This window comes from Idiotropiscis lumnitzeri, chromosome 18 (assembly GCF_059441095.1).
Source record: "Idiotropiscis lumnitzeri isolate Australia: NSW breed Sydney's pygmy pipehorse chromosome 18, RoL_Ilum_1.0, whole genome shotgun sequence".
Classification (NCBI taxonomy): Eukaryota; Metazoa; Chordata; class Actinopteri; order Syngnathiformes; family Syngnathidae; genus Idiotropiscis; species Idiotropiscis lumnitzeri.
This window is the reverse complement of record NC_142408.1, coordinates 8,246,752-8,273,087: the sequence shown is the minus strand read 5'-3', so window position 1 is coordinate 8,273,087 and position 26,336 is coordinate 8,246,752. Positions and strand designations below refer to the sequence as shown.

The window sequence follows — 26,336 nt, the reverse complement described above, 5'->3', positions numbered from 1 at the left end:
TGACTGAAGACCACAAATATTCTGTTCTCATAGACCCGATTGGGCACCCACTAGGGTGAAAAGTTTTCAGGTGTTTTACAATGGTGGCATGAATGGTTCAGAATACTCCAGGGATCATACTTTTCATCCTCTTTTTACTGCCCTGTCAAATGCAGCCGGTTTTGAAATCTTTGTGGTTGTGTCTCATGCATTGACATAAGCGCTGTCTAAATCCAGATGTATTGTATGAAAGACTCAAAATGTTCAATTTCCTTCTGAACAGACTCATCGGGTCAGATGGGCTCGTCACCCCTGGGTTCACCCACCTCCCATCGAGGAATGCACCCATCTTTGCTCAGCCCGACGTCCATGGGGCCCTCCGGGTCTCTTCACTCTCCCATCAGCACGTTGAGCTCGCCGATGAACGGCCTGGCCTCGCCCTTCTCTGTCATCAGCTCGCCCATGGGCCCCCACTCCATGACCTCGCCCGGCATGGGCTACGGCCCCAGTGTCAGTCCCCAGGTGAGGCCAGTAACAGACATGGAAATGAAATCTTGTAATCCAGTCAGATTTTAAGCATTTGTTTTTCCATTTAGCAGAAAATGCCAGACAAATAAGCATAAATCATGTTTATTCCCTAATTTATGGGATTTTTTTGATTCATTTTTCAGATTGTGTCATTGAAAAAAAAAAAAAAACATGAAACTAAAGCTGCCCCTGTTAATTTGTGTCTTGCAAATTGTATTGACGTGTCTCAGAAGTGCAAATTGTGCACGGTGCCTGTGACACGCATTTAATTCTCCTAAGTAGGCCCCATCAGACTGAGGCTCTGCTTTGACCCCGTGCCACAGTTAATCAAGGCCTATTCAACTTGGATTCCATCGTAGTATTTTAGCTCTGTCACTCTTCTGCTCTACCAGAGCCGCATTTGTCACTGTCTGGCGCCACACATTGCCTCCATCCCTTCGCTCTTCTTCTGTTCTTTTTGCATCATCTTCCCCTTTTCTGTCATTTTCCTTCATCAATGCGTGCTAGTAGTTGCTTAGGAATTACAACACACACACACACACGCACACATATTTGCATATACTAGAGCACGCACACTCTCACACACATACACAATTAAGACATCAAAGTCTGCAGTGTCCCAATTTCCGCCTTGAGCCATATCTAAAATTGAAAGTTTCTTTTAAAATGCAGTTGCTGCCCTTTTTGTGGTTGCTAATAATTGTGCAACGGACTATTCATACAATTGTAGGGCTTTACGCTCCCTTCTGAGCTAAAACTACGTGGACTAAGGTTACTCGCGGAGTGCGGCCGGATTATTATTTTTTTAATTGCTCGAGAGCCATATGAGACGTTCAAATATATTTGAGCACTTAGAAACTATTTTAATGGTTACTGTTTATTACAGGTTTGCAGCAGACATCTATCAAGGTGATGGTCTGTTATTTGGCAAGAAAAAAAACCGAAAATTTAATTAATTAGATTTGTCATTCATTTGTTAGCATTCACATGAGCCGGACGTTATTAATACATAAATCAGGTATTTTTTTTTACACACCATGATTACAAAATGTTCGAAATCTTTCAAAAAAAATGTTTGTTTTTTTTGGGGGAGTAATGCTAAATTGGATTTAAGTGATAGCGCATGCTTGACATTTATTCAATTTCCCAAAAATATAATGTACTTTTTTTATCGTGTTTTTAGTCTAACATTTGAGTGCACCAAATGCACCGCGTGTTACGAATTTTGAGGTTCTGTGATGCCGAGAGTGCGGCAATAGAAAAGTGTGATTGAATGTCTTATTTCTAAACGGGCAACTATTTATTTATTTTTTTTTTTTTGCCATCAATGTAATTTGAAATGAATGGGTTCCATTCCCGGTACTTCCTCTTGCACAAATAGTTATGCATTTCTTAGCATGTGTCACACATTTGAAATAGCGCAAAGTCCTCTATCTGACATAATGTGCGATGTCGAATGTTTGATGATTTGAGCCTTTAATCCATGAACGTTCGCATATCTTAGACCGCGGGGGCTGTTCACTGTTGCATTTCGAAGGCGGCGAACGTCAATTTGATGTGAGAATGTCACTCGGAGGGTTGGTCATGCAGCGCGATGCGACGCGGGACAATGAATGGCATCAGGCCATCGCGGTTTTTTGATCACGACTGACGACTCGCCTGACTTCTGTTGTGCGAGTTAACTGGAGCAAAGTCACAGATAAGTGTCTGTATTTCTTCTCACAAAGCCCGTTCTCGTGAGATTTTTTTTTTCTTTGTCAGGTTACTTAAGAAAAGAAATAAACTCTAATTGACAGAGAATGAGGGTTGGACAAAATAACAATCGCAATATTGTATTGGCGCTCACAAGGTTTGTCACAAGATTTTTTATACGTGCATGCTATTAATGTCGATAGAGGCCAATCCCTTTTTGGTTCTGAATACAATACAGTGTCCAATTTCCTGCTAAATTCTTGTGAAAGCAAAATATGCCAAGTTCCTCTTGACAAATGAAGGCATTGCAAAAAATCTTCATTGTATTCTTGTTTTGAAACAAAGATGTCCTTACTTTCTTTTGAATGAGCTTTAAAAGACGGGCAGCGGTGACAACATGATGAAAGCGGGGGAAAGGATGACTAAAGTCCCATTACGACGAGGTTCTTGTATTCTCGCAAAGCCTGAACTGCACTTGAGAGAAATTCTGTCTTTTCATCATCAGCCAGTTTTTACATCAATGTTTTTAGACCGGCTCAGAAAGGACTGAATCAGTATTGTTCCGATACGACACATAATAAGGCAGCTTTTTTTTTTTTTTCTTGCACTAGTAGCTCCTCAATGTTTTTGGATATCCTGTCGTAGCGAGATGCCAAAACGCAGACCATTAAGCAAGTGGTCAGGTCTTTGGGCTTTAGCTCGCTGCCAGTACGCCCGCCTTGTCCCTTCATCAAAGACACGAACTGTCAAAGCATCTGGAACACATTAAGCGTGGAACTAGTTCATAATGACTGTAAACTGTGTGGCTGTTTTTTTTTTTTTTTAAAGAATAGGTGGCCCTTTGAATGTGGACCAATGTTTCCAGCATTTTATATTCCGCAGTTTGGTTTACATGACTTATATAACCTCTGTTATGTGTCTTAATACCCGAACCAACCGGTGACTTTCAGTCGGTCTTAAAAATACATCTAAAAAGTGGAGTCAAACACAGAAGGGGCACTCATTTGCTGGAGGTGTAAATGTTTTACGCGCCAAATAAGTTATAAATGAGCAGCGGCGGCGATGTCATGCTCCACTTTTAAATATGTCATGTTTTCGCAAGGGTCGCTTGGCAACGGAAACACAACATGTCCAAAAGAAAGCGTTAAGTGACAGCGAACGAGTGAACGCCAAGAGACAGCGAATGACAGAGAGAGGGAGGGCAGCGCAGGAGAGAGAGAGAGCGAGAAAGCTTCCTGTGCGGGGAGTCAAGATGGTCCGTTCCCGGTCTTTGACGGGTCACTCTGCATGACATCATAGTTGCGCGGCTCGATTGGCTGCACAAAGGGGCTCTCTGTTGGCTCCCTGGAGAACAGTTGAGACTCTCTAATGTCAATCAGCCCCCAAATGGATCGGGGACAAGCGTTTTCACGGCCAAAGTTGTTTCCAGGTGCCAATTTAAAGCAACTCGCTCCCCTCGCCTTTAACAAAGTCCCACTACCAGGAATGTAGTTAAACTATTTTGGAGTTGTATTTAGAGCATACTTGCATATTTTATAGAATTGGAATGTTTTTTTTTTAATTTTTTTTTTCCCTGCCCTGCTCCCATTTTCTCGTGTTTACTGCAGCTGTTTGCTGTTAATGCAAACTCAATGCTTAAAACACCTCCCAACTTGGAAGGCGTCCATGCAGAAACTTTCATAGGGGGTGTTACTTTGATTGATAGAAGCCTAATACATGAAAGACATGAGAAGTAGATTAGCGGAATAAGAGCGTAAATGACAAACAATTTCGGAGAACCGATTTCAAATATTTTTGGGCTGTTTCTCATACTGACTTATGAATGTCCTTCGCATCAAATTTGTGTGTGGCGTTCCGATTAAGATTGTATTTGAGTTAATCAGCAAAAGTCACTTTTTTTTTTTAGCCATCTCAGGGGTCATTTTTGTCAACTGAAAATGACATCACAGGTGCTCAGAGCTCAGTGACCAATCATGGCTCACCTATTATCTGTTACCGATTTGTCTGCGATGGGAAAACTTGTTTTATGCATCCATATATACCCTCGCAGCATTAAAACGCTTGCGTCCTCTCATTTTTGTAGTTTGCTTTTGACAACAAAGTGAGGAGCTCATTTTGCCAGCATTGCTTGTGAGGAATCGACAGTTTCTGGCCCAGCATGGGAGCGTGGAGAGGGAGCGTTTCATTTAAAGTGGGTGTCAAATTAATGGAAGTTGGAATATTTATTAACAAATTGGCCATTTATCAGCCTTCTTTTTTATTTGTTATTTTTAATGGATATGATGTCATTGATTTGACATAGCTCAGAGAAGAGTGTTGTTTGTTCTACCAAATATGAAACGTTGAAATAAATCTGCAAGTATAGAAAATGAGGCTTCGAAATTATGAAGAATATGAGCAATTGTTATTCAGCATCCATGTTGTGAAAGTAATCACAAAAAAAAAAAAGTTTTCCCCCACGTGGCGCTTGATTTGCACTGGTTTGCCAAAGCACGCTTTGTTCAAACAGGTGTGTCGCAAACATATAAAAGTGTAATTGATCCCAAAGGTTGTCTTATTGTGAATATCTTACCCCGAAGGCCACAAAAGCGCGAGCCCATTAACACCCCCCTGTGTGAAACCCAATCCTCCATTTCAGCTGATTCGTGTCTAGATTAGACTCACACACAAGCACACGCGCTAATTAGGGATAAGAAGAAAGTTATTAGTCGGTCCACCACTAATTTGGTGGATAGTGAAGGTACCGGTAAGTTGCTTTAAGAAGGAAGTGGTCATCCTGTGGTGTGAGGGCTGAAAGGTGACACAGGGTTATCGTCAGGTCACATCATGACCTTATCCCTGTCCTCACCTCCGTGCAGGCAGCTGGTTAGGTGTTGACTCCTGTCAACAGGAGATTTCCGATCCTCTCCACTTACTCTGTTGTCCTGTTTTAACATTCTTGTATTTCTTACTTTGAATTCTTGGCATTGTAAAGTTGGGAACATCGTAACATCTGCGGTGTGCTCCTGCATAATGTTTATAATAAATACAATAAAAATATACAATATAATAAAATATACAAATTTAAAAAATAGTAATGAGATCACGAGGAATATCTTTGTTTTCATTGTAGGTAAAACCAAATGAAACGCGCAAGGATGCCTTGAGGCAAGAAAAAAAAAAAAAGATGTGGCAGACTGATCTGCTGCTGATCACAGTTTCGGTGTAATGTGCTTTCTGCAAATCCCCAGTCTGCTGTCTTTTTGATAATGACTCTGGGGTTATTGGTCCGGGTCATCATCATTGCACATGCCCAGGATTTGGAAATTGGAGACGCTTCTCCATGCAATGCAACCAATTATTTTTTGTTCATTCTGAAGCTATTACCTCCTTTGTTTTAGCATGAATCGTAACATGGCTCAGAAAGTGCAATTCAAGACATTTAGAGATCCTGCTATCCTGTTAATAGGGATATTTTTTCCCATTTGTTTACCACGCTGTTACTACATTTATGGCAATAAAGTTTTGTCATTTCTGCAGCGCTTGTGTAAAAGCACATTTACAGTATGGCGGGCAGTTACTCCTGCATACTGCACGTTAATTGTGATCAACTCCTGTATCACGATCTAAACCGCGACGATGCCAATAGAAATTATAATCGATTTCCTCCCTGCTCCTAAATAGTGGTTCAGTACTGTGCTTGAGTTTCATTGTTCACATCTGCTTTGTGTAGTTCCGGTCAGTTGCCCGTAGGTCGCACGGACCGTTATGCGCACATATATGTGTATGTCAATATACAAACTGTGTTATTTTCACTGTAGGGACAAAAAAAAGAACGCGGGAAAAATCAGTATATTCAATTTACAAGTATTTCCTGTACTGGAAAGACCAAGGTTTCTTGTGGATAGAGCATGCGCAGAGCACAACCCAATGTTCCTTTCAAAGAAGGAATCCCGAATGACTAAATATATGCGGGACTTATCAAAAACCGGAATATGAGCATATTTGGGTATTTGTGCGTGTTTATACGTGGCCGTTCAAAATCTGAATATTGCCATTATTGATGTAAACATACACTCCGTCAGTAATGTGAGTTTTTTGCAGGTCATTGCAAAGGAGGATATTTTTAACAGCATTATCTGCATGAGGAAGTTTTCACAAATCCAAAGAAAAACTTTCCTCTTTTTTTTATTTTTTTTTACAAGAGCGCTGTAGATCTTCGCCGTACCCTAATACTGTGGAGATAAACTTTCACTAAGTTAAAAAAAGGTGCCCTTGAACTGGAAAGCAACTGGAGTTCCACAAGAGAGTTTACGTATTGAAGAGTGGTACGCTCGGATTTGATGTTTGCTTTTGAAGTGTCTTTCTGAGCAAAGTCTGTGCTCTGAATCAAACTAAGCCCCTCTTAAGCAGAGGCCTCAACTGTCTCCACTCTTTTCCCTTTTCTCTTCCCCTCACTCCAGGGATGGCTCTTTTCATTTTTTTTTTTCTGCAACGTGTTTTCCGTTGCATACTAATTGTTTATAGGAGCGACTCAGCCAAGATTATTGCCCGTTATATGAAGTGCCATGCACGGTGTTCCTACTTTTCAACCTTCAGTGTCGATTGCTGTGACTGAGTTGAAAATTAAACAGCTTTGTTGTTGTTGTTGTTTTGTCGTTTTAATTTATTTTTGGGAATTATGGGTTGTTTAACTTGATTTTCTTTTTTTTTTTTTTTTTTTTTTGGTTGGTTTCTTCATTGCAGTTTTGCCAAAATTTGGCAAAAAAGCATTTCATTGTAACTGTCGGTTACATCACATGTATTAGCGCTTTTCACACTTTTACCTCATCTACCTACTCATGACAGCAGTAGGAACAACTTGGGGTTCAGTATCTTGCTCAAAGATACTTGGACATGGTCACAATGGCCAGGGATCGAACCCACAACCTCTAGTTTGCCACTCCCCTTAAAAAAAAATAAATAAAAAAAAATTGCATACCATATTGTGTACTTGCCAGAGTTTCTCACCCACCTTTTTTTTTTTGGTTTTGAATTTATTTCTTTTCTTCCATTCATTTGCTCATTCTTTTCTTTCTTTTTTTCTTTCTTGATTCCCTCGTTCATTCATTCCCTATTGCATTCCGCATCACTTGCTGGTGATTTATTCTAATCCTTTTACAAGAAAATCTTTTTGTTTTAAGGACTGCATCCTTCCTGAATGATTCGGCAATCCAGCCGGTGGCACAGATAATTATATTGTCGCATACATCACCTCTATGAATGTTACACCAACAAGTATACATAGACAGCCAATGTACTGTACTGGATGTACCAGCCAAATGTTCTCCTCATCAAATTACGTAACACATCCTGCACATGAAACTGATTCATCTTGGGCATTTACATCCACTCATGTTGCACATTGTACTGCAGGGAGTCCTATGTCCTACATTTCCAGTCCTTAAGATTAAATGCCCCTAATTTGTTTATCTCGCTAAGTCAGTAAAAGTTTCAAAATCTGCATTCCATTTCCGCGGCAAAAGAAAAAAACCCGGATGCATACAATATGTAAGATGGGATCGTCAATGGATTTCCTAAGATGATAAGACTGTACACACAGCTGGCATACCTCTCTTTGTGGGGTCACATGTATGTGATCAGGGAGCATGTATTCTATTTCCAGTCCCGGCCCTGAGCTACTTTAATCCCCCAGACTTGACTCCATCAGCACAGATTGAAGAGGGGGAGAGAAAGGGGTCCCAGCCAGCCCACCCCATAGCACCGAGCAGCGCTGTTGAGATTGAGTTGCAAGTTGACTGAAAATAGATTGTGAATGGAAGAGTCTTTTCTGTCAGGCAGCAGAGGGTTTGATAGAAACCATCCCAGCCGAGGAGACGGCTCTGTTAGCGCTGCGCTGCAGGGCAAAAGACTAGACATAAGCGTTCAAGAGAGGTAAGCCTGCGTGTGTGTTGGCGTGCGCGCATGCATGTGCGCATCTCTGAGTATGTTCAGATGTGGGTGGGCGTGCACTCTCTAACAAAAACTGGTACTGAACAGTTCATGCAGCTGTGTCGTTAGGCGATTGCGTTGTCTGCATGTCCTCCAGCACACCTGAAGCAAAACGATCGGGATCATCATCAGGCTTTTGCAGAGCTAGGTGATGAGTTGATCATTTCATTTCTCGAGGACCGGAGTTGGTGACCCTTAGCCTTAGGCCTGCTGCACACTGGTCGAGGTGTCCAAATGCTACTGAACTGGCACGCAAGATGCGAGGTTGTGCAACTAGTTTGCATGAGTCAGCTACTAGTTTCTGTAATTCAACATATTTATTGCAGGTTAATGACGTCGCTAAGTCACAGATGTCATAGCCTATGAAAAATACTGAAAAAAAATGATGATTTCCAACCAAAAAAAGAATATTTAATTGGTTTTCATCGATGTGGCGAAAAAGCGAAGCGTGGAGAGTTGCTGTCGCTGAATGGGGCTGTCATTGCCAATAGCTTTGTCGGTTTCCTCTCTTTGACAATCGCACCATGTGTTGTTTTATTAAAGTAATGAAATAAAATAAAACACCACAGTGCATTGTTTTTTTTTTTGGGGTGCATTTGACACGTTTAAAAAAAAAAAAAGTGATCAGGCTGGCATGGTGAAGAGAAAACTGTGCCAAATGCCCTCTGTGGTAGTGCCACACATAATCTCACCTGCAGGCAACATCTTTTTTTTAATTATTTTTAATTTTAGTGTCTAAATTGGCATACAGTAATAACACTGTAATAATAATAATAGTAATAGTACCGGCCGGTTGTCAAGACTGACAAAGTTTCTCAGTTCCTTTTTATTAGCCGCATAATAGACGTTAAGTAACCTGAACTCTTTGACATCAGTGCAGTTGTGCGGTTGCATTAATTGCTGCTTTGCCTCTCGGCAAAACATCCTTACAATGACTTTGTTTTGTTTGCAGTGACAGCTCGTGTTGTCACAGGGCACCGATGCCGTATTCCTTGAAATTCACAGATTTGATCTCTTGGAATAATTAATGAAAGAGTGCGTTATATTTAAACTGTAATCTCTATGGCGTAATGAACTCATTACGCGCGTGTGGGGGTGTGCGTGTGCGTGCGTGTGTGCGTGTGTGTGTGTTTCTCGCAAGTGTTTGGGGGGTTTAAACTTTTCAACCGACTGAAGCAGCCAAATATTGAAACCCACATGAGCTTTTGATTTTCTAGTCTAGGTCCAACTCAAGTTCCCATGACAGCACACATGTCATGCTGAATTCTGTGAAAATGAGTATAAAAAGTTGCAGAAGTCCTCTGGAATTTTCCATTTGATCGGACGGTAAAGCATCTGGCTTGGAATATGTAAATCTGTGAAGACAGCGTACATTATCGCTTCCAGCAAGAATGTACATGGCAGTGCTGCTTTATTTATTTATTTATTTATTTTCCTAACTCTGAAGTTGTCGAAGAAGAGTTAAGAGCTTAAAAAATGTGAAATGTGATGCCGGGAGCAAGTCCTGTGTACGTCTAGACTTGTGCATCATTTTTGTTGCCATTTTATTAGTATTTATATCAGAGAGTATGTAAGGCGCGTGCGTCTGTTTATGTTTGTGAAATCTCTCACGTTAAAACTAGAACTGCTATTGTGTTGGTTGACTTTACTCAACAGAATTGTGATTTTGATATATTTTTTCTCCTGCAATGTCATACATTTAGTGTTTGAGGGTCTGTGGCTAATTACAATGAGTTTTAACTTTACGCTTAGCAAAGGGCAAAGAGAGGTCACCTTGTGAAGACATTTATATCAAAGCTCAATTTCATGACGAATGGGTGGTCCACTTTAAAGTAAAGTAAGATTCAAACTTCCAGATGCGCTGCTACCCGAAACGGATTTTGTGTGTTAAACAGTTTTCGAATGATGAGTTGCAATGGCGGAATCGTGTGAGATCTGGAAACAGAACTAAGTCAAAATTTCTGCTCAGTCGTTAAATGAACCTATCGGCGTTCTTCTCCGGATCTCAGTCAGCTTAACCTTTGGTGGAGAGTCTTCTTCTCTCAGAACCGTTTACTTTACCACCAGCCATGTTTCAGAAAACTATTGGCATCAAATCCACAAAAAGTTAAATGTAATGCAATTAAGATTTGATTGCAACAAACTCCAAAATTGAACATTTGCTTTGAACTCCGAATTGCATGATTTTTCGAACTCGAAGCTTGCAACTGTATCTGGTCCACCAGCTAACTTGCGCGAACAAAAGTATTTTGTGTTCAGCAGGACTGCTTTGTGACCTGTTGCTGTGTGTGTTTGTGTATGTTGATGTTCCAGCTGAACTCGCCGATGAACTCGGTCAGCAGCACGGAGGACATTAAGCCCCCGCTGGGCCTCAACGGCATGATGAAAGTGCCCGCTCAGCCCTCAGGCACGGCGCTGTCGCTCACCAAACACATCTGTGCCATCTGTGGGGACCGCTCCTCAGGTAAGCAGCTGTAATGATGACATGCTTGATGTGTATCATTATGCGCACGTAAAATTACATGCAGGAAATACCTGCTTTGCGATCCCAAAATAGTGGATGCCGAATTGCATGCTCACTTGCGCTCTTGGCAACAGGTCTAAATGCGAGCGAGTGGCAAATTTAGACGAGCATCTCACGCATAAAGTGAAGTCAAAATGATGGAATTGGAAGTGTGAGTGGAAGGAAAACAAACTGTTTTATATATATATATATATAGATATATATATATTAGGGCTGTCGAAGTTAAAGTGTTAACCCTGGAGATTAATGAATTTATGATTTTTTAACTCAGTTAACTCAAAAAATAGTAGTGGAAAAATGGGATTAACTGCAATAATTTTTGTGATTAATTAGTCCAAAAAAAATTATTTTCTCTCCGCCATCCTTTTCATTTTGGTGTTAACTGGCTTTGCTTATGTGTCAGGAAATGATCAGTCCTATTGACAAACCCCACATTTCTGTCTCACTATCTCCAGGTAAACACTACGGCGTATACAGCTGTGAGGGCTGCAAAGGTTTCTTCAAAAGGACCGTGCGCAAAGACCTCACCTACACGTGTCGCGACAACAAGGACTGCGTCATTGACAAACGCCAGAGGAACCGGTGCCAATACTGCCGCTACCAAAAGTGTTTAGCCATGGGCATGAAGAGAGAAGGTACAGCACATACCGTTGAGGATAGTCTCACTTACCTCCCCCCTCACTTACTGTGATATAAATAAATAAAAATAAATAAATAAATAAATAGATTTTATATATATATATATATATATATATTATTTTTTATAATTTTTTTAAATTTGATTATTTTTATTGTTTTTTTTTAAATACAAAAGAGAAGAATAACAATAAGAATGAATATCAAGCTGCAGACGGTAAGACGAACGTGCTCTACACGCAAATTTAACCGGACGATTCAGACGGCGCTTTGGAACGATGGCTTATAATTACGATCAAGTTTTAAATTTGTCTCCTAAAATTGGCTTATCTTAACAAGAATCTTCCGGTGCATTATAACCAAAGGTCCCTGTTGATGTTATTGTGCAAAGTCAAAGTTAAGCCATAATTACTTCCGGCGACGCTGCACATTGTCGGTTTAAGGTAAACTGTTTTAAGACAAACTTTAAAATTTAATTTGATGATATTTCGTCGTGCGTAGTGTGCTAACAGTTTCTGAACACAGCTGTTTACTATTCATTTATCCGGCTCGACTCTTGACGAACCGAACGGCACATTTTGCATACATAGTAATGGTGTGTAATCGACCACATGGTTGATTCGATTCCATCAGGGCGTATCAGAGATCAAATCACGCGGTCGCGGCTAATGTTTGTCTTGGGAATTAATCCAAGATAAAAGACAGATATTCCACTTTTGGTCAACTATTGCAAGGATGTATAACATTTGACACCATGAAGTACATCTTAAACCATATGCATGATTAGGAGTTATTTTATTTTATTTATATTTCTTCAAGAGCTGATAAAAGCATTTTATCGTAATCACATTTGCCGCAACTATAAAGTGTTCTGCTTCATGCAATACTTTGGGGAAAAATTTTGATTTGTGCTTTTGGAGCCCATGGTTTGCTGGATATGGAAACTCTGTAGAGTTTATGAGAATAGGATGTCCTGAGGGAGAGATGTTATGTTGATTGGAGATATGAAAACAGAAAAGGGGGCGTGTGAACCTCTCCTTGTATTACATTTTCTGTGTTTTTGCAGTCACAGCCCTGCTGATTATTCTTAGAAGCTTGGAAATTGTTTGGAGCAGTAGTGCGTAATGTTTCTGTTATATGAACTTTAAAAAGGGTTAGGTTAAAATTAACAGAATTTTGCTTAAAAAAAATGGACCGATGCACTGATTGGATTTTTTTTGTTTGTTATTGTTATTTGTGTGGGTTTTAAAAAAAAAATTGTTTTTTACAAAATAGCCCAATTTTGTGTTTGTTTTTTTATTTTTTTATTTAATTATTTATTTATTTATTTTTTTCAAAATAGCCCAATTTTGTGTTTTGTTTTTTTTTTTAATTTTTTTTTTTTTTCAAAATAGCCCAATTTTGTGTTTTTTTTTTTTTTATTTATTTATTTTTTTTTCAAAATAGCCCAATTTTATGGGAGTTTTTTTCTGTTGGATCAAATTGACCCAAGTAGTGGATCGGTCCATTTTTTTTTTTACTTCAAATTGTGTTGTGTCAAACCCAACTATTTTTATTGTGTACTGTCCTGGCATGCACTTAGAGAGTGCATTTTATTCAACAAGATGAAGCCTGACAAAGATAGGAGGACAGGCAATTGGTACACGTCTGGTACTGCCACACAAAGTGTTTTGTGATTTTCTCCAAGGGGATCATTTCAAACAATTTCTGTTCAAAGACTTGTAGCAGATGGTTCTTTTGTTCCCTGACCCTGAATTTGGAACTTGAAATCAAAAACTAGATCACCTCCAGTAAATATAAAACCATGGAGAGTTGGGCGGCGCTTGCTCACAGACACGAAGGTGTGACTTTTAACACCTCGTGTGAGTGTTAAAAGTATTAACGCTCTGGGCAGTGCTGTTTCGCACATCGAAAGCACCAATCACTCTTGCAATTATGGCCACCGCTGTGACCAAATACAGATATACACAGAGTGAGCAACACACACGGGCAGGAGGCGATGATTAAAGACGTTGAAGGGTGTTAACCAAGCGCATATGTGTGTGTGCACCTGAGAGCGTCACTTCAACACTTTCTCTCCAGGGCCAGTTTGCGTTGACCTTTACTTGGCCTCCCCTCCACCGGTGACGGACTGGTTCAAGGATATTATCATTTACTATCACTTGGCTCACTCACGGCGCTACCTAAGTCGCCCTCCTCCACCCTGAGGGTAGTCGTTGCAGAACAAGGCAGGAGTAGCCCAAAAGGCTAAGTGAATCCGCAGAAAGAGGAACAGGATTATATAAATTTATACTCTTGCAGTCAGGAGAGAAGAAGAGGAGGAGGAGGAGGAGGGTGGAGAGTAAAGTTAACATGATTTCAGCCCTCTTCACCTCTCTTTGACTCCAACACAAGTATTTTACCCTTGGGCTGACCTCCACCCGCCAGACAGCAGATCCTCTAAAGTGGGGCCCCTTTCCTTCTCCTCCTCGAACAACCGCCGCTACCCCCTCATCGTGACCACAGAAACGTATGAAAACAGATCATTCTGCAAACTCGCCACCGTGTGTAGCGGGCGCGCGGCAGGTCACTTTTCCAGGTGTGTGTGGAAGCATGCATGCGGACTGCAAATTGCTCAAAATCACACTGACGCAATGTGATTTGGTCGAACCTTTTTATAAACCGATGCAGAATCAACTTTAAAACAGCCAAGTGGTATTTTTACTCAAGTTAATTTTACTTTAAAAAAAAAAAAAAAACTACACACACACTTTTGCATCTTTTCCACTCTCTACTCAAGGGTGGAGTTGCGGTTTTTCTTGCCTTAGCCACATTGAGTCCCGGTGTCTGCTGAGCACACACAAACCATTTCCTGTGTCTCCTCGCCAAGCCAATCAAATGACAGAACCTCTACAGTTATGCTCTAACCGGTTGCTGTGTGCGACATGTAAAAAGAAAAAAAGGATGTTCAAACCCAAGTCTTGATTGATTTGTGTTGTACTGAAACGGAGACTGCTTGGCGACCACACGTCAGTGACAAGACCGTACTATTGTTTATGTGCTTATAAATGATTTGAGAATAAAAGGCGCCTGTTTGTCATGGAGGACCGCATGAAAATCGCATTGCTTTGAAAGGAAAGAGATAAGTCCTTGAGCATTCCCACAATGCTGCGTGCCGAGTGTAGATCTGAAGTGTTGTACGATTTTGAAGCAATGATTGATGACTGAACTCACTTGGATGTGTTTGCTCGCAATTGTGGGTTCAGAGATACTGTATACACTCAAGGCCCTTTTACACACGTGCTGCACTATATGTAACGTTCTGTCCAAGTTGCTGTGAAACACGGGAAAAAGTACTTCTGCTATCTTTTTGCCGCAATTACGGGGACAATCGCACCAGCTTGTTAACTTTTTTTTTTAACTGTTATTCTTGATAGATTGCCTCAAATTCTGGTTGAACAAATGAAACATTTAGCACTGTTGTTCACCACAAAGGCCGAATTGTAATCCTACTGAGACGCTATATGTCTGACTCTTCTGTTATCAAAGGCAGCATCTGTAAAAAAAAAAAAAGAAGAAAAAATAAAATAAAATATCATAATAATTATAATCACACTTTTGTTACAATCTGGTACGGATTCCGATATTTGGGTGCCGATCCGATACGGATTGTGATACTTAAATATTATATATGTACACATAAGACAGATATGTGCTTCCAAAGTTTTAACTAAATGTACCCTATGACATTTATTCAAGTGCCACAATTGAAATGTGCATAAACCGTCCCAGTAACACAAAAAAACTCCAGACCTCAACATGATATCAAAATTATCGATACTACCTCAATACTATCGCAATACATCCCAAAACGATATTTTTTCCCAGCCCTAATAATTAAGCAAGTCCATCTTTACTCATCAAGTGAGGCCGTCATACTTTAAGAGGGGTGTATAATATCATTTTGACCTTGTAATGCATTTTTCTGTTTTTAATAAATGCTTACAAAAAAATAAACAGCAGTAGTGACCGAAACCAGTGTTATTACATGCAGCCGTTCAGGAGGAGCGCCAGCGAGCCAAGGAAAAGAATGAGAGAGAGGTGGAGTCGACCAGCTGCGCCAACGAGGACATGCCCGTGGAGAAGATCCTGGAAGCCGAGCAGGCGGTGGAACCCAAAACCGAAACCTACATCGACACCAACCTCGGGGTTCCATCCAATTCAGTGAGTTTGCTTTTTTTTTTCTTTTTAATTGTGTTGATATGTATAACAAATCATTACTCGTACCCTACTAATATCCACGGAGGACTCATTTATAACTCTACGGTGTAGTTTCATGGAGGTCTTTATTTTCTTTCTTGGTTTAAAAATGTGAACTTTTCGATGATGTCATTAAGAATCTCAAAGTGGATTGCAAAAATAATTGTTCAATCGGTTTGGAAAGCCCACTCGCATCCTGACATCTGCTCTTAAAGATGTTCACATTTGGTCTGAGTAGCTCCTCTTTCGAGTTTCTTTGACAAGAAGTGCTTGCGATCGGGAGCGTTCGTTCTCCTCGCTCACCTTGTACGAGCTCCCCTCACTTGCCGCAACAGCTGGCCACGTGGGCTGTCTTTGACACAGCGGAGACGAAAAGTGATGAATAATACAACAGGCAGACTGTCCTTGAAAGCATCCCCACATCGTCTCCGTTTTCCCAGGAATTGTGCTGGAGCATGAGAAACATCGGAGGCGAGAGGGAAGGTGAGGCTGAAGAAGAAGGTTGGCGGGGAGGGGTGGGTTTGCAAAAAAAAAAAAAAAAACGGAGGGCTTCTTCTGGGATTCATCTGCTTCGGGGGAGGGAAATGTCCTGTGAAGTGAAAGTGGAGATGTGGAGGCTGTTATGTGAGTAAATGGAGCTATTTTCGGAGGCCAGATAGACATGTGGGAGATGAGCGTTGTCAGCTCAGACACTCTGACTCACTCATTCACTTAGCGTGTTTTGGCCTTTTTTTTTTTTTTTTCCACCGACATCGGAGGTACATCGGGTTCCTGTGGCATATTGTTGTTTTGCCTTTGCACAACAACCGAGGAACATGTATGCATTTTCAGGTTGATTAGTAACTGCGCTGCAGCGACAGTGTAGGTGGCGGTAAACAACATGATAAAAGGATGCTAAACCGGACGTAATTTTGGATTCATTACCCCAATTTGATTTTTAAGACTGCACAGTTTTCGTGTTACGAAGCATAATGGAACGAACGGCTCCTGCTTGGGTTGACCTGAATGCATCGCGCGTGCCATTCCATGTAGTCTCACATTATTAGAAAGTGTTAACTCAGAGCAAGTGTGGGCAAACTACGGCCCGGGGGCCACATGCGGCGTGTTAAACGTTTTAATCCGGCCCGCCGAACTTGAAAAAAATTAAACGAATAAACCTTATCAATGTTTTATTTTCTAAATACTGTGGTTTTTCAAAGACATATATTGTTGTAATGCTTTTGTTCACTTTCATTTCAAATTAAATGGGTTTTTTTTCTCCGATGAGGTGAGGTTACCAAAAGACTCCATTTATCTTTTTTTTTTCTGGTTTAATTTGAGTTTTTTTTTACTTAGAGAATTTTTCAACTTAATTTAGCTGTATAGAAAAGGTAGTTACCAAGTTTGGAGTGGTCCTATTGTTCACATTCATGCTGCGTTGCACAGAGTACATAAAGTGAAACTTCACTTATAGCGTCATAAAACTTTTATGAACAGCACATGCTATTTAAAGTTACATGGTACTATTCTTTATGGTCGCACATGTGTACAAAAGAGGTGAGTGCAGTTAAAATGGAAATTTAATAGCGCTCTTACCAAACCTTACCAAGCTTGGAGTCTTTCAATATGAGTCCCGTCCATGTACCGGTAACTTAGCCGAGCCTTTTTATAGAATAATATCTTTGTAGGGTGGCAGAAAAAAAGTGCGCCAATGAATTTAATTCTGAATAGTATTTTTCCAATCAGGTGTCAAGATGTTGCTTTGCACAGAGACAGCTTTGTTCCCAGTTTTTAACGATATCTTTCTGGCAGACGACTCTGGAGACTATGTGTGTCTTGTATTGTTGAATATACCTGCAGCGTTTGATACGGTGGACCAAAGTATTCTTATTCTTCTTTGGCTGGCGGGACTTTTTGGATTAGAGTAGGTTGCGCTGAGTGCCGCTCTGCCTTTCTGTCATATGGTGTTCCGCAGGGTTCCTTTATGGGTCCCTTGCTGCTTTCTGTGTCTTTATTTAATTATTGTTATTTTATGTAATACTCCATGTAAAGCACTTTTATTTTACTGCAGAAGCTGTTGTGAAATGTGCCAAGCAAATAGTTTTATTGCATAGAACGGCCACAGGGCCGTTCAAATTTGGAGGTTCCACCGTAGAATATTGGACCGTCATTCAGTCTGTACATTGCTTTCTGTGCTCAGTGACAAGACAATGACAGCAGTAGCAAGACAAATAAAACCGCTTTGAGGCTGTGCTGTACTTAAAAAATGTCATGCTTAAATACCTCTAGGATAACAATTTTGGATAACAGTCCACTTAACCAAACGTTGACATGGGATGTTAGCGAAAATAACTGCCTTGCAGGCTGGCTTGACCACAAGTACTCCTCTTCTCTCAAGTCGCATTCCCTGCCTCCTCCCCGATCCTCCCCCCCCCCCCCCCTCTCCGCCCTCCTGCAAGGTCTCCATTGAGAAGCACTGCCCCGTGCTGTAATTAATCACAGGGCCCAGACCGTGAGTGCACAAGCATGAATGGGCCACCACCACCGTCTAATGGTTGAGGTCTGGCCAAGCTGAATAAAGTGTGTTTATCTCATGGTGACCTAGAACAGGAGTTAAACATGCGTTAGTAATGCGTGTCCAGTCAGATAAGGAGAGGCCTCTTCTTAAGATGGAGGAGCGACTTCAGTCACTTAATCCAGCAGGTGTTTTATTTATTTATTTTTTTTTTCTGAATGGATGTTCTGTTATGTCTGTGATCATATTTCCGTAAAGCTGTAGTTGCTTATCCCTTTTAGAAATATCGGCAAGAAGTGTTGTGTTATTTAAATAATAATTAACTGATGATTCATCGCCACTCCTGACGTATGAGAAAAGTAGGACACTTGAGTAATTCGTTTCCATGCTGATGTGTGAGCATCCAATTTTCTCCCTGTTATCACGCTCTTATTAGCTGCTTCGAGCAGGATAATGAAAAATTGAAAACGACATTTTTATAGGAGAATGTGCATGCCTGGCAACCCCAAAACTCTTCAAATTTGAATGAAATTGTTTTTTTTTTCTGCAATGGAAGGACTTGCTGAATTGTGTTGAAATTGAGACTTGTTGGAGCCCCCCCCCCCCCCCCCTCGCCATTGCGGCTCACAATGGAGGCGCTCCACTCCAGATAACATCCTAAATGCTGCTTTGAGAGTTGAACAGTGACTACAGTAATGCGATGCCTGCGGATTGCCGCACGAAAACTCCCCTGTCATCTCCACAAACAGAGGCAAAGAAACCGGGTCAGTGTAAACACTGCTAAGATAGTCATGAAACATTCACGAGGCCTGCCCGTGTTGAACGGGAACTCGGGGACTTGTGTAAGAGGTGAAGTTCAACTGTGTTGCACTGTTAAGACACATCGCGGTTGCCTTTTGTTTCGACTGCCTCTGCCCTTTTACTACGAATTAGCTGATTTGTTTGTGTGCTTTTGAGAGGCAAGAGCGTCTCACGATATCCGTCATGCCCAACTACACCGACCACATCTCCCAAGGAGATCTGATGCTGCAATATTCATGAGTTGCCAGTATTCACTCTCCCACTGAAGAATACGACACCACTTTCATTTTCCAAGAGTGTCGTCTTTGTGTCTGCTCTAACTTTTTTTTTTTTCTTTTTCTGGTTTCCACTGCATCTCTGTGATACTGAGCAGTCAGTGTGAGTTTCACACCGAAGGGAGGGAATACGGAGGACAGACAGAGATGTCTCTGGTCTGCGTGTTACAAAAGGAGGACGGGAGTGGAGGGACGCTTTCTCCTTCATCCTGAACTAATCTCCTCTTGAGAGGTGCAGTTGATAGTTTGGATCCTCCAAGCTTTTAGAATCGATCAACAGGCTTTGGAGAGAGAAACTGGGGAGGTTCTGCCGATTATGTTCGTATGCGAGTTCACACGGGGATACTTAGAACTTAAGCATACTTACCTCATTTATATTACCCACAAAAGTGTGCGCTCAGTCTTTGTTTACAGAGGTTGCTATCAAGTGTTTGTATTCCAAGAATGGCGGCAGATTACTCATTAGAGATTGGCACGGGAGTTTGGGGTTGACGATCCCCCGCTCGAGTGGATTTACATTTGAGTTTGCTGGGCTTGCTGGGTCTGTGTTCCATTAGAGTTTCAGAACTGTATTGTACACTCCCTCTGGGTCAAAGCTTCTGAATATTTAGTTATTCTCAGTTTTGATAGATAATGATACATACTTAAAAAAATCAATGTGACAGCATTATTGTTAGTGAGGCATTTAATTTCCAGGATTTCCGATTTTAGTAGATAATGTCCTGAAAAGTGAAACAAACTCAGTTCAATTCAATGTTTTGGATTTATTGATGCATTTACAATTTTTCACCTTATCCAGAATGTCTGCTCAGTAGATGGAGTACATAAAATGTCTGTATTGATTGCAGATCACATGTTCTTCTCTTCATCCCTTGGATCAAACCAACCATGTTGCTGCATAAAGTCAAAATCATAAAAACAGTTATTATCCAGTAAATTGTGGACTGAACTTTAATTTCCATGTTTTGTTTTGGGGTTTTTTTGCCACATTTGATGACTCCACGGCCCAAAAGGTTTCTTCCAAATGTGCAGGGGGTGGCCAATAAAATTACTCATGCAAGGAACTGGAATGTTTTTTGTAGCCCACAGCAACACACTAACCTCAATATTAACCATGTCTTTATTGTGTCGATGGATTAAAATGTTAGACGAAACTATAAGCAGTCATATATCATCGTCATTTAATCAACACTCAGCGAAAAACATCTACAGTTTGCATCAATTTTTTTATAATTTTATTTTATTAATTTTATTTATTTATTTATTTATTTATTTATTTTTTTTTTTTTTTAAAAAGTGTGCTAACTTTTTCAACACCAATAGCTAACTAACTTGAGCTGTTCTCAATTGGGATAATTATAGTGCTAATCCCGCCTCCCTTCTCTCCACTGTGCAAGAAATTAAAATGTTGCTAACATGAGGACAAGTCGTCACCTTCGGTCGCACGCCTGCTTACACGCTATCATATAACTGACATTTGTCCCTGGCTACTTGAGACGTTCTCGAAAATAACATCACCTCTTTCGCAATAAAGGCATTACAAGTAGTTTATGTCTTATTTTGACTTAGTGAGGTACCGCTCTGGGACTGGGGTTGGGTCAGATGTGGCCCATGGGCCTGCTTTGCTGTAGTGTGTGTCGTTTAGAAAATTGTGAAGCTGGTTAAATCAAATTTTTTATTCACCTATAGCTTCTATATTGAGTGGAAGTCACACAGGCGGAGTCCCGACTCGATATGATTCTGATCTGATAGAGACTTTTATACGTGCTGTTTATACGAGACCAAAAAAAAGAGGAAAAAAAGGCTTCTTCGACAGGAAGTGCTAAAAGGGCTACTTGCATAGGTTTATTTACATGTGACTTAACTTTATGTTCCCCGCTAGGTTAATTCAAAATTTAATTTAAAAAGATGAATGTACGTCTGAACACATCTTTCCAGCTGATGAAATATTCTGTCCCAACAGCAGCTCCTTCTCCGTGTTTTTCATGAATGGGATTTAATTTCACTCCCAAAGTGAAGAAAGGCTTCATAAAAGTCTGTTCAGTGTCTTACGTAACGTGCTTGAAAAATAATAGCTGTACTCATCTGCGCGATCCTTTTTCCAGGCTTTTATGCTCATCTGTCCTCAAGGCTTAATTGGCTCTAATGACGTAAAATCAATCGATGTCTTTTCCTGCTTGATTCATGTCGGCATTTTCATTCGCACAGAAACCAGCCGGCGTTCCTATTTCGCCAGCAAAATGATAAAGGCAGCGTGACCTTTATCCGCCCCACTCCCAAGAAGCGCCTGCTTTTATTTTTCATCTATATCTAATTTTCTGCCACGGAAATGGTGGCATTATCAAAATGTAAAGGATGTATAAAAACGGTGGCGCCGTGACCAGTGCGGAGAAGAAGTCACATTAAAGCTCCTCAGCCCTGTTGGGAAATGTTAGCTTGGGCCTCTTGCGCTCCATTAACGGTCCAAACAGCTGCTTTGTGTCTGCCACAACAAAAAAGAAGTCTGCTTAGTGAAAGCCTTTTTCTTCTTCTTCATTTAGAAATGGTGCTTAACACGTATATTAGACAACCATCCAATGTAAGCCTAATGCCACAGCTGCCCATAAATTTAACAGTTTACATTTTTAAAAAAATGGTATGTAAAAGCTCTTGAATCCAAATACGTAAATACCTAACTTAAGAACTTGTGTCTTTGCTTCCTTGCAGCCCAATGACCCAGTGACAAATATCTGTCAGGCTGCAGACAAACAGCTTTTTACGTTGGTCGAGTGGGCCAAGAGGATTCCCCACTTCTCGGAGTTGCCACTGGACGACCAGGTCATCCTTCTACGAGCAGGTCTGTTCAAAAACGTCGCCTGGCCTAACCAACTAATCCACAATGTCAACGATTATTTAGATTTAAGAATAGAGACAGAATGTAATTCTACCGTTCATAGACATATGATGGGTGAAGTCATATTTGAGGTTGAATGTTGAGTATATGCTTCATTTAGACCACAGAAAGCTTCCCCAGGAAGTCTTAAGAAGTGCTCTAGATTCATAAGAACAATGTGTGTTTCGATCACGGAAACTACCATCTTATTTATTTACCCAACAAAAGGGAGGGGGGTTGTGTTTTCTCAAGTTCCATGAACTTTGGAGGCAAGCGGTTAATGTATCGGATTGCATGACTCCTTGCCACAATTTGTTTCATCTGCCATGTTTTAAAGACTGCAGCTGGATGAGCTTTAGTGAGGAAAACTTAACTCTGTCACAAACCACAACCCTCAACTCCAAACGCTCAACATCACTCAGCCCCCGCTCCACCTCACAAATATTTCTTGTGGATGTATGGAAAAATTGGGCAGATCTTATAGAAAGTCTTTCATGAGCGCCCGACTCGTTTCTCTTCAATCTATTGAACTCTTTCAATGGCAGCCATTTTTAGAAAAGAAAACCTCTATAGTGCCAGCCAATTAAGAGCATTCTGACTTTAAGGCTCACAAAATATAGTTTTATGCAAGTTGTAGTAATAGTAGTAATAACATAGTAGTAGTATTTAATAGTGTGTGTGCTATGTTCGTGTGTATATGTAGGTACAATAAAGGGACGCTTGATTGACGTTAACGTTGGCACTTATATGATAGGTATTGCAGTACCACAATGAAAGTATAAAAGCGTTCTAGTCAATAGTTTGAATTTATTGACACCAAACGTAAGCTCATGTGATCACGTCCACAAAATCCAAAATAGCGTGCCAATCGTTTCTCCACTTATACAGGCTGGAGCGGACAAGAGCAAGAATGCGCACACGAACCCCAACTTGTTTTATTTCGGACATTTAGCAACGCGTGTCGACTCAAAGCAGGCAGAGCGGCTAGATTTAACATGCCCAACACGTTGATGAATCACAAGATGCACATTTCAAGTAAGGGTCCGCCTTACTTGTTGTGACAAACAATGAGCTCATCCAAAAATGATCCAATACTGCCACATGATGGCCATCGTTCTTTTTTTTTTTTAAACTCTCACAGCTAAATCATAAAACCAGAGTTGGCCAAGACGTTTCTCCACCCATTCCCATAAAAAAAAATCATAGTTGGTGGCAGTTGACGTCAGCAGTGGTTTTCATTAGGATTCCCGTTGACGGGATTACACGTCACTGGCGGCCTAAAAGTTAATGGCTGAGTGTCCCAATGTATCTTCCCCACTTGGCCTCATAAATATGTTGCCAATTAATTGGTCCACCAAGCTGCATGCTGGTGTCGTTATAAAACAGGTGTCGTGGTAGTTTACACTTAGTTCTCACACTCATCACAGCCACGTGTTGCTCGCAGTTTCCTGTGAGTAAAACAAGAGGCAAACAGAATTGTGTCTTCTGATATATGTGGAGATGCTCATGATCATACAAGTCGGGATTTCCAACAGCGCGACTTGTCTGTCACGTCTTCTCCATTCACCAACATCACACGCAGGAGGGTCTTTCGGGGTCTCCCAACACATTGCCCCCGGTTGGCTGCCTGTCGCTCCAAATTACACCATTATATTCCTAATCCACCTTGAGGAAAAGAAATGCTATTACACACCCCTGGAATCAAAACGCATCCTCCCATCAGTCTTTATGCTGTGCACACACAAATGATGGAGAGACTTCAGCCAAGCAGAGAGAGAGCGAGAGCGAGCGAGACATTATTCCAGAGAGCTCGTCTCCTCACAGCTCTCAGGTTTTCTATAAATAACCGCTTTAGTTCTGCTGTATCACAGATAAAAAGAAACCCGGCTCCTCTCGTACCCAACTCAACTCTGGGGAGAAGAGGCGAGTGTTGCCAGGCAGAACTGTTAAAGGAGCCCTGTCACTCAAAGATCAGCGTCTTGTGTCTTTGCTGCTCTTGGTGTCAAGCCCCTGCTTTGGCACATCAAGCCTGTTGTCTTTATCGTGTTGGCAGCCACAGTTCATCCCTTTTACACGCCTGTCTCTTCAGAAAGTATGAATCCAATGTCTTAGTAATAACCCGATGCCGGCGCTTGAGAACCCTGAGCGCTTTCACCACGCAGCTTAATTGAATCATTGCGGTCCCCCCCCCCAAAAAAAACCCGCCCTTTGTTGTCACTTTCATTTAGCCTGAAAGCACTGTGAACTTTTGTACCAGGATTTGCTTGTTTTCACACTTCTCCACAATTCCTCTCGCCGTCTTTGCCGCAGGTTGGAATGAACTCCTCATTGCGTCATTTTCGCACCGTTCGATAGCCGTTAAGGACGGGATTCTGTTGGCCACCGGGCTGCACGTACATCGCAACAGCGCCCATAGTGCTGGAGTGGGAGCCATATTTGACAGGTCGGTGGGGGTTTTGCCTTATATGAACTGAAGCATATTTGGCCTGCCTGTTTAGGATGTACAAAATGATTTGCAATGTTTGTAAGTGTGAGCACATCACAAAAACAACAAAAAAAAAACTGTGGAACCTGTGAAATAAAACGCTCCTGGAACTTTGCAATTAGCATTTGAGAAAATGCGCTGCACTCAACTTGGCCATCACTCGTTGACCACTGACGTATGGGCCTGCTGAGTCATTTGATCTGACGGTTTATATTTAATTGCAAAAAAATTGCAACTAATTTTCCGATTATTAGAATTAGAATCTTTATCGTCATTTCACAGTGTTGAACAAAAATTAATTGTCTCACAATGGTGCTAAACAAATAAAAAAAAGGAAAAAAAGAAAGAACAATAATAATATATATATATATATATATATATATATATTCATTTAATCAAGATTAAATAATAAATATATAAAGCTATTTTTTTCCAATAATGTGATTCAAATTTGTCATTGTCAATTGCTTTCTCCGTAAGCGAGGGAGAACATATTAATTAAATCAGAAATGGAATGTTTGTGTTTGGGAAGAAAAAAAACAAAAACAACAACTGACACATTTGATATCTCCCAGCACTAATTGGACCAGAGAATGCATTTACAAAGCCAATCACCTCCCTTTTCATTATCTTGCCAATCATCTATAAAGTGAAAATGGCGCTTAATTGTTTTTATGTTTTACTTTAGAGGCTCCGGTGTTGTTTTTCTTCCCTCACATATGTTCATTATTTGTGTTGTTTGTTGATATATCTTCTGCCACAACATATTAATCTAACGCACTAAACAATCAAGTCCATTTCGAGATCACAGTGTGTTAGAAGAATTAATTATACCTAACAGTGACGGGCATGGGAAAGAGAGAAAAAAAAAAAAGGCATGCCGGTGAAGGAACCCCCCCTTGTGACTGCTGTTGATGTTTCAGGTCAACAAACTGTCACAGGCTAATATCTCACAGGCGGTTGCTTTGCAGCATCTGTTGAGCAGCAGTGTTTTTCGATGATTTATGCCGCAAAGTATTTGCATCCTGCTCTTTCTCAAAGACGGAGACATGCTGCTTTAATCTCCTTCACAACAATCGAATGAGAGCGTTAGAAACTATCGGACGACATTAATGCTCTGTTTCCATCGACACTCGGACAAATTGTAATTCTTGTTATAGTTTGCCAAGGCACACTGCTCACTTCTACTTATGTCCCGTTTAAGGGGAATAAAAAATCACATCATTTATAAGCTGAATATTTGTTGCGCCTCTTGTTTTGGAATTTGATTCTGTGAGCATGTCTAATAAAGTGGCCCGTGAGTGTCTGTTGTTTTGCCCGTTGTAACATCCTTGAACACGAGATAAAACTGGCAGTAGGATTAATAGCAGCGTTGGAGTCATCTGTCAATATCTTTGCCAGTCTCTGTACAATCTGCAGTCACCGCCTCAGGATATATGACAGCTCTGTAATAAGTGTGCCGCGCTTTAAGATACACAGAGCTGATAATGTTTATTTATCGAGCTCTCTCGCTCTCTCTCTCTCCCTCATTTAAATGAGACAGATTATCATAAACACCTCCGTCTTTTTTTTTCCTCCTGTGTTGCCAATTGAATCACAATGAGATTCAAGTCACAATTGACACCGCTCAAAAAAACAAAATTAAAAAAAAAAAAAGGGAGAGGGTGGGGGCGGTGGAGGGATGTAATGACAACTTTGCCAGCGAAGGGCGAGGAATGCCAGCGACTGAATGTGCTGTCACGCCCTCAAGTGATGTCACAAGCAAACATAAGTGGCGCTTGCTGGTTCCAGATTACACACTTGGCTGCACTGTGACTTTTCCGATGATGAAACATATGCAC

General features: G+C 40.8%; 1 protein-coding gene across 4 annotated transcripts in view; it reads left to right on the top strand.

Annotated features, from left to right (window-relative positions):
- The window catches only part of rxraa (retinoid X receptor, alpha a), a 74,083-nt gene that overhangs the window by 43,287 nt on the left and 4,460 nt on the right, over nucleotides 1-26,336 (top strand). Inside the window, exons 3-8 of one of the 4 annotated variants that reach the window (XM_088282218.1) lie at nucleotides 263-501; nucleotides 10,474-10,633; nucleotides 11,149-11,328; nucleotides 15,348-15,532; nucleotides 21,845-21,974; nucleotides 24,321-24,453. In XM_088282218.1, coding sequence (XP_088138344.1) covers nucleotides 263-501; nucleotides 10,474-10,633; nucleotides 11,149-11,328; nucleotides 15,348-15,532; nucleotides 21,845-21,974; nucleotides 24,321-24,453 — 1,027 coding nt within the window. The remainder of the gene's footprint in view (nucleotides 1-262; nucleotides 502-10,473; nucleotides 10,634-11,148; nucleotides 11,329-15,347; nucleotides 15,533-21,844; nucleotides 21,975-24,320; nucleotides 24,454-26,336) is intronic. The other 3 variants (XM_088282220.1, XM_088282219.1, XM_088282221.1) reach the window with 3 other exon arrangements.